Source organism: Nicotiana attenuata, unplaced genomic scaffold, assembly GCF_001879085.1.
Source record: "Nicotiana attenuata strain UT unplaced genomic scaffold, NIATTr2, whole genome shotgun sequence".
In the NCBI taxonomy this organism is placed as follows: domain Eukaryota; kingdom Viridiplantae; phylum Streptophyta; class Magnoliopsida; order Solanales; family Solanaceae; genus Nicotiana; species Nicotiana attenuata.
In genome coordinates this window covers 119,652-127,932 of record NW_017672100.1, presented here as the reverse complement: position 1 = coordinate 127,932, position 8,281 = coordinate 119,652, and the positions used below count along the sequence as shown (strand labels likewise).

At 35.6% G+C, this 8,281-nt stretch overlaps 1 protein-coding gene across 2 annotated transcripts; it reads right to left on the bottom strand.

Annotated features, from left to right (window-relative positions):
* Positions 1-974: 974 nt before the first annotated feature.
* On the bottom strand, positions 975-7,443 carry LOC109211824. 2 transcript variants are annotated; one of them, XM_019375409.1, is made up of 3 exons: positions 6,983-7,443; positions 5,889-6,104; positions 975-1,544 (listed from the first exon to the last, which is right to left on the bottom strand). In XM_019375409.1, the coding sequence occupies exons 1-3, from the start codon at positions 7,217-7,219 to the stop codon at positions 1,491-1,493; spliced, it is 507 nt and encodes a 168-aa protein (XP_019230954.1). In that variant the 5' UTR covers positions 7,220-7,443; the 3' UTR covers positions 975-1,490. The 2 variants fall into 2 exon arrangements, with proteins under 2 accessions (XP_019230954.1, XP_019230951.1); XM_019375406.1 differs by lacking the exon at positions 975-1,544 and adding an exon at positions 2,000-2,465 and having other exon boundaries at positions 6,983-7,442.
* Positions 7,444-8,281: the final 838 nt, after the last annotated feature.

Sequence of the window (8,281 nt, the reverse complement as noted above, 5' to 3'; positions counted from 1 at the left end):
ATCCTCATCAATTGCCTTCCATAACCCTTGTAACACCAGGGACGATTTCATCATAATCTTCCATAGACTGAAACTAGAACCCCCGTCATGTTTCTCTATTTCGTACTTTGTTGAAGATGATGAAGACATCTTAACCCTAGATTATATGTAGAAACCCGAACCTTGCTCTGATACCAATTGTTGCAGAATATCGTGGATTAACTAGCACACAATCACACACAAAGCAAATAGAGAAGAAAAATCAACACAAGGATTTAACGAGGTTCGGCTAAGCCTAATCCTCGGGGCAAAAGCAGAGAGAGTTTTTCACTATGAATGAGAAGAAAAGCACAATACAATCTTTTGAATCCCCAACTACAACCCCTATATATAGATCCCAAAAGATCCCAAACATATAAGAAAAAGGTTTCCCAATTTGACAAGGACTATAGGTTTTCCTTTCCCAAATCTATTAGGACAATGGGTTTTCCTAAACCTATAGAGATTATGGGTTGCCTAAAAATACAAGGAATTAATTCAAGCCACAAATAACAGTTATCTACTTATTTTCCCATACCAGTAGTATTAGTGGAAACAGCCTCTTGCAAAAATGCAGGGTAAGGCTGGTACAATAAACCCCTATGGTCCGATCCTTCCCTGCACCCCGCGCATAGTGGGAGCTTAGTGCACCGGGCTGCCCTTTAGTAGTATTAGTGTTAGTCTTGTGTTTTATTATTGTTAGATTTCTATTACAACATGTTGTTCCTTTCGCTTCGTTTTCTTATTATCTTGTTGTTGTTACTACTTGTTGCTACTGCTTTCTTTTCATCTTTCCTTGAGCTGAGGGTGTATCAGAAACAGCCTATCTACCTTTAAGTTAGGGGTAAGGTCTGCGTACACTGTACCCTCCCCAGATCTCACTTGTGGAATTATACTTGGTTTATTGTTGTTGCAAAGTTATCTACTTATTTCCAATTTTACATTAATTTCAGGCATGGCAGCTTTTGACTGAAAGCAAGGCACTAGATTTAATGGATAAAACACTTTCCGGCTCATTTTCTCCTGTGACAGTGTTGAGATGCATACAAGTTGGCCTGCTTTGTCTCCAAGACAATGCAGCTGATAGGCATCGATAGGCCATCGATGTCATCTGTTGTTCTTATGCTAAGTAGTAGCGACATGGATCTGCCTCAACCAAAGCAACCTACATTTATATTTCAAAGATGGTTGTATTCTCATCTTCAATCACAAAGCGGCAACGCTCAGTCCGTTAATGATATAACTATATCAGTGGCAGAAGGGCGATAACTGAAGACCAAAATACGAATTATATAATGAGTTTCAAGATTGACTATACCATTCTTCTTATGTGTGTACACAGGTTGTCTTAAGCTAGTTTATTCATCTAATCAAGTCCCTCTTTTTTCTTCTCTTTTTCTCTTTTCTCCATAAGGACTGCACTTAGCCAAACTGATGCAAATGGATGAGTTCAATACGCTTGGTTTGTAAGTTTAAGCCAACATATGATTCCATTTGGCCAGCAATCTGCTTACTTTGAGTCTTTGCTGCATCCAATAATAATGTGAAAACTGTGTCCATAAAATTCTTTATTTACCGGAAAAAAAAAAAACATTTTAACATGATCTATCACATCAAGGTTACAGCATGATAAAAAAAGGTGACAAAAGATCAACTTTATTTTCTATAGTAAGCCCCATCAACACAGGTTAGCGGTGCTTCAATGAAAAGAGTACCTATATTATTCCGAAAAAGAGTATTCTGAATAACATGATACTTGGAGATTTTAATCACCAGAGATATTGGTTAAAGTCACAAAATTTGACAAGAAAATGAACTTTGGCTCTAGATATAGTCCGTTTACATCTAATTTTTCTTGGTTTAATTGTTCATGTGTATCTTTTTTTTATTTATAGAATTTCCCAGGTTTCCTGTGGTGTTGTATTTATTTCCAAAAGATAGGAGGTGGGGCCTTACCTCCAAGGATTACAACACAATGATATACAAGAACAAATATAATCTTTCTATTCCATTGCAAGTTTGTGTAATGGGTATTTCAAGTGGAAAACAAAAGAATTAGAAAGGCACTTCCAACGTAAAAACCTCGGAAGTAACTTCCGATTTCTTTACATGAATCAATTAAATCATGATACTGTTGAATTCTGCACTCATATGAGCTTTCAATGGGGAGATGGGTACAGAGAGAAAAAGAGGTAGAAGTAACAAAAAATTAATTATGTTTATCCCTGTTGCAAAAGTGCGAGGGACCTTAAGGTGTTCTCAAATGCTCCCTTTAGTCAAATACCAGAGAGCAGGTTGTTGTAAGTTTTCATTCATCATGTATATTTTGTATAAATAAGTGGCAACCGTGCAAATTTGGATCCTTGATGTTCTTCTAGTCATAACTAACTTCCTTTTGCATTCGTCTGTTTGTTCTCAGCTTGTTTTTGACTTAATTCTCTTACTGCCTGAAATGATTTACGGAAAGATCAAACATGCATGTCAATTTCAATGATTGAAAATGTTCAAGGAGCAATTGCAGGAGAACAACGGTGAAAGGGCAGGTTGAAGGGGCTGTGGAGAGAACTAAGAGCAGCTGCCCAAAAATCAATTTATATATCTTAACTAAAAAAAAAAACCTAACAAAAAAATTTCAAAGTAATAGCAAGCAGCAGTTGGTTCATCTGTCAACCCCATGTTGCTTGGACTCTCCGAAAATGTCCCCGGGTGCGTGTCGGTGTCGGATCCTCCAAAAATAGTGTATTTTTGGAGGATCCGACATGGGTGCGGCATCATTTTGGAGAGTCCACGCAACATAGGTCAAACCTAAATAGGCACATGCAACAAATCCACAGTGACCCTCATGAAGATCAACCACGGATCATTTAGTATAAAGTAACAAGTAGATCGACAAAAGGATCATGTAACCTTTTCCACAAGTCTTACTACATCTCACAAGGGAGTTCTCCCTGTAAGTATCCTGCACTTAAATATGTTAAGGTGGATAACAGGGGTTAGGGATGGTAAAGTTCACTAGAGAGGAATAGACATAACTGAATTCCTGATTTAAATTCCTTTGTTTCTCCCTGAAAGTAGTATCATCCTTAAAAGATCACAAGTGTGGCAATGATACATTTTCCCCTTAAAGTTCATAATAACTCCTCTGAATGGACTATTTGCTTGCTTTCAGAACTTGAATAGTTAACTTGGTAAAGTGCAGTTTAGCAACTCCAAGAAAAGATTAATCCAATGTATAATGGCTGATATTGTACTTATCTAACTCCTTTGTGATATTCATGCCAAGGACGAACGAAATCACAAGCTCTCTAATGTTACTCAAAAATAGAAGCAATAAGTATCATGCCACCACTTGATGACAACATCCTTATAAGCAACTCTAGCAACAGTTAGAAATTAGCTGCAACTCACAATAGCAGATAGAAGAACAGCACTCGGTGTTTGCACCAAACCAAGCAATTGAACCTTAAGAGATTCAAATTAAACTGAACAGCACTCAGTGTTTGCACTCAGTCTTGCATTCATTTGCTTGGTGCAAACACTGAGTACGGGCAAATTGTTTCCTTCTCTTGATGCCCGAAATGCATATTAACTTAAAGACGACTAAGTCCTACACTAAACAACAACCACCTCAGAAAAGAAGAGTCGAGTATTGTGGATGCAAAGGCAAGGCAGATTTTGGATCAAAAGGAAAATGCATTCTCATTTTAAAGATAAAATCGAAAAGACAAAAGAGACTGAGCTATTCAACCATCATAATCAAGAGTGGTCATTAATTCCTACAAGTGACGGAATATACAGCTAAGACCCCACGCCTTTGCACAGGAACAGCTAGAGGATACTTTTCGGTTTAATAAATGAAAACTGCTAATGATGACAGATCATTAAGTAAATCAAAATTGAGAGTATCCAGATTCCATAACAGAGCATAAAAGGTTACTACTGGCTAGAAGAAGGTAATTTAGTTTTATCATCCAAGGATTTTAGAAATATGGAGAAAAATTAGTTACGGAAAAAAAGTCCTGAACAATGCATAGACAGGAAGAAGAAGAAGAAGAAGAAGAAGAAGAAGAAGAGACAGATGGTTGCACCAATAGATTGACTGCATTTCACTGGACAAACTTTAAATTACTGTTTAAAAACTAAACAATTGAACTAATAAAGTTTGTAGATGATGAAGGATTTCAAAAATCTGAAGTAAACAAAGAAAAACTATAAAAGGAAAGTCCAAATTAGGTTGCATGTGTTAATCCTCAGGAACTTTGATTTAATAATACTTCAGTGGCATTGAAACACATTCCTGAAAAAGTTTTTTGGAGAATCTCTTTTTGAAATAACTTTAAACAAATAAAAATGTGTTGATGAATATATTTTCTTTTGCTTCTCATGATTTTTTTTTTTTTTTTGAAAATTCACCGGCCAAACAAAATCTCAAAACGTGGAATACTTTTGAAAGCGAAGTTTGCATGCCAAACACAAACTTCAATAGGAAAAAATCATCTAACATTCATGGATACAGATGAACACTAATTCAATGAGAGATAATGAACATAGAAATCCAATTCCTGACACTTTTAAGTATTCATGTTTTTACCATTTTGAGATAACAGAACAACATAAAAGGAAATTCCTATTTTTCTTTTTCGGTGGTGCATATTACTTCTTATATCAGCAGTTCAGCACAGAGCTCAGAATAATCTTTTTCTAAATGACAACCCAAATAATTACAATGAAGTGATGGAGATGATGATTCGAAGATCTGAAAGCTTGTTTAAGGCATATTAGTTGATTAGCCCAGATTCCCCCACTATATATTAATCAGCTTCGAATCTTCAAAATAACATATTAAGCCTAACAAAATATAACAGTAACTCATTAAAACGTTATTCTTTTAACCGACATGAAAAGTCACCAAATTATACAATTTTTGGAAAGAGGAAGTTCTTTACAGTGGTAAATCCACTTCTCTAACTCACAAGAAAGCATCTCGACTAAATAGACAAGTAACTTAACAAGTGAATACACTCGAGACAAATAAGGTCAAATTTGTGAGGCAAAGAGAGATATTATTCAAATTGATAGTAACATACCAACCACTTTCTTGATGTGTAAGTACATTTGCACAAAGGATCAAGTTCCACCAAGCCCCACAAGACAAAGTTCAATAGTGCAGATGCAGCTTACCCGAACTATTTCTATGCCTTCAAAATATTTACCTATATTATACTGCCTACTTGCATTTGCACCGAATACTCTATCACCTATGCACTCAAAATCCTACAAGATCTATTTTTTATCATGCAAGGCTGCTTGCAAGTCATGTATATTCGATGTTAGCTTCCACGAACTGATTCTTGTCGAAACTTATTATATCCTCATATAACAGCAGCTTAGGTTTTAAGGACCGTTAGTTACTATTCAAAGTAGCATGCTCAGAAGCCATAAAATAAGGAAACAACTTTCAGTGAACAAGAGGCACTCAACTAATTCCTGAACATTGATTCGCAACTTCTCCATGAAATACACCAATCTGCAATATGATCAATTCCCAAGCGCAACAACTGCTACTACTATGACTCAATCCTAAATTAGTTGAGTCAGTTACGTGAATCCTCTACATCCACTACACTCCATTTGGCTTCGCTTCATTCCAATACTTTATAATTATAGCAAACTGGAGGGTTCTCGAAAACTAAGAAAGACAACAATTCCCAGACGGCCTAAACAGAAGGTTAAATTGCGGGATCAACAGACACATGTAGAATACAGCAAATAACTGGATTGAGAGAGAGAGAGAGAGAGAGAGAGAGAGAGAGAGAGAGAGAGAGAGAGAGAGAGAGAGAGAGAGAGAGAGAGAGAGAGAGAGAGCTAACCAATGAATGCAGAGGTGGCAGCTCCATATGAACAAATCGGAGAGACATCTTAGAGATCTCAGAGATTGCAGCCTCTCGAATATCAGCAAGGTCACTGGTTAACTCCTCATAGGCTGCCTCGAATGCCTCCTGCCAAAACTTAGGCAATCTGATCTGAGGAGTATTAGTATACACGTCCCACATATGCTTCACCAACTTCTCCCTCTCTTCCATTTCCTACCAAATAAGATTAAATCATTTTCTCAAAGAATCAAATCAAACACTATTATAATGTACCCCCCTGCATCAATTTAACGAATTCTCCTAGCTAAATCGAACAAGATTAGTTCCTCATTTTTAAATTAAAAATTTACAATTCTTCTCATATCTTTACGTTACATACATACTTTTTTTTCTACTATCAGTGAATTTTATTTTAACCTGTGATAGCAAGTTAGTAACCATTTTTACTAGATAACCAATTAACGCTATCAAAAGATTTACTTGTATTACCTATTAAGTGATCTGACTGTATAAATATTTCCTTCATTTAAGTTACGTACACTGAAAATGTAAAGAGTTTGTACACTATGAGTGAATTTTAACACGTGATACCAAGTTAGTTACCTTCTTTTACTAGATTACCGATTATTGCCTATTAAGTGACCTGATTGTGTAAATTTTCTGTTTTGGATTTAAGCTATATGCACTAGATTCTTTTACACTGTCAATGAATTTTAACCTATGATAGCAGGTTAGTAAGCATATTTACTAGACTACCAATTAAAATTTATCAAAAGATTTACTTGTATGACCTATTAAGTGATCCGATTGGATAAATATTTTCTACATTTAAGTTACCTACACTGAAAATGTAAAGATTTTGTACACTATCAGTGAGTTTTAACATGTGATAGCAGGTCAATTGCCTTCTTTTACTAGATTACCGATTTATCAGAAGATTTACATGCAATCACCTATTAAGTGACATGATCGGGTAAATACTTTTTACACCTTTCACTGCATAGAACTTGGTAAAAATCATAGTCAAAATTGAATAGTAATGGATGAATTTATTTACATAGAGGAAAAAGTATAGGGCATAGTAACCGTACGATGACGTCGAGATCATCGGAGAGAGGAACATTGAAGTAATCGGAGAGACCGTTGAGGTTACCGGCGGACCATCGGAGAGTAACAGTACCAGTAAACATTGACCAAAATGCAAGCAAAAGAATACCGGCCAATGCCCAGAACTTGTACCGACCTCTTCCGAATAATGTGGCATCAGATGTGGAATTCTTCGAATGTGTTGTAGGTGTAGAAACTGGTATGGATTCATCATCCTTCATTTCCACAATGATATATGTGTGTAAATTTGTATTCTTAAATTTGTTTGTTGAATGTGTAATCTCTGTGTATGAAGTGGGGACACTCAGATGTGGATGCACAGTTGAGTCGATCTCAGAGAGAGAGGGAGAGAGAGAATCTGTGTTACCGGGAAAGGGAAGGGATCTGTGATTTTGCGGGCTAGGCACGTTGAATGGAAAGAGTTTGGTATTACGTGCGGATTGGATTGTAGTAAAATATGGTTACAGTCGGTGGGTTCGGTTAGCCCAACTAGCACTCTATGGATATTGGGCTAGTGATATGTTTGGGCAAAGTGCACAAATATGGGATTTTTACCTAGCTATATTAGAAACTTATTTATTAATGCTCTCTATGTTTTGTACTTTTTAATAAGTATCTAGGTTTTCTTATAAATTGTGTAGATTGCTCCTAAAAATGCTCACACCCCATTATTAGTGTCTTCAATTAAGGGATTCAATTATATCTTTTTCCTTTTTTTTCCCCTCTCCTCTTCTCTCTCCTTCTTTTTTATACATCAAAATCCCTTAATCTACATCCATAATCTCCATCCATAATCTCCATCTTCTCTCTTCCCACTATTGCCGACAGCTTTATATTATTAAATCATCAATTGCATCGTTCTTTTGCTGGGAGATAGGACAACACTAAAAATGAAGAAATATTCAGGAATTGTATGATAAATGTATTATAGTTGTATTTGAATTATATCAGATACATTAATGCGTAAAACATAATTGTATCATACTTGTATCACAATTGTATCTAACTTGTAGACGGTACATTAATATCTAAAATAATACCTGATACAATACTAATAAATTATTATATAATTATCATATATTTGTGATACAAACTGTGAAATTCGTCACGAACTCACAACTGCTCATAATTCATATACAAATTTGATACAATCCTGAAAGAATTCATACACAATTCTGATACAATTTAAAGCCGACTCTAAACTTAAATTGGTACGATATCGTATTATACTAGTATTAGTATTGTATCATGTATTGTTTTAGGTACAAATTGTCATACAATTA

Bases quoted from the DNA above. Each gene is read 5' to 3' on its own strand.
- LOC109211824 (XM_019375406.1), bottom strand. From the start codon at position 7,219: ATGAAGGATGATGAATCCATACCAGTTTCTACACCTACAACACATTCG. The intron at 6,105-6,982 runs GTACGGTTACTA...CTTATTTGGTAG, and splicing joins CCGATGATCTCGACGTCATC to GAAATGGAAGAGAGGGAGAA. The intron at 2,466-5,888 runs GTTAGCTCTCTC...AAATCATTTCAG, and splicing joins TGCCACCTCTGCATTCATTG to GCAGTAAGAGAATTAAGTCA.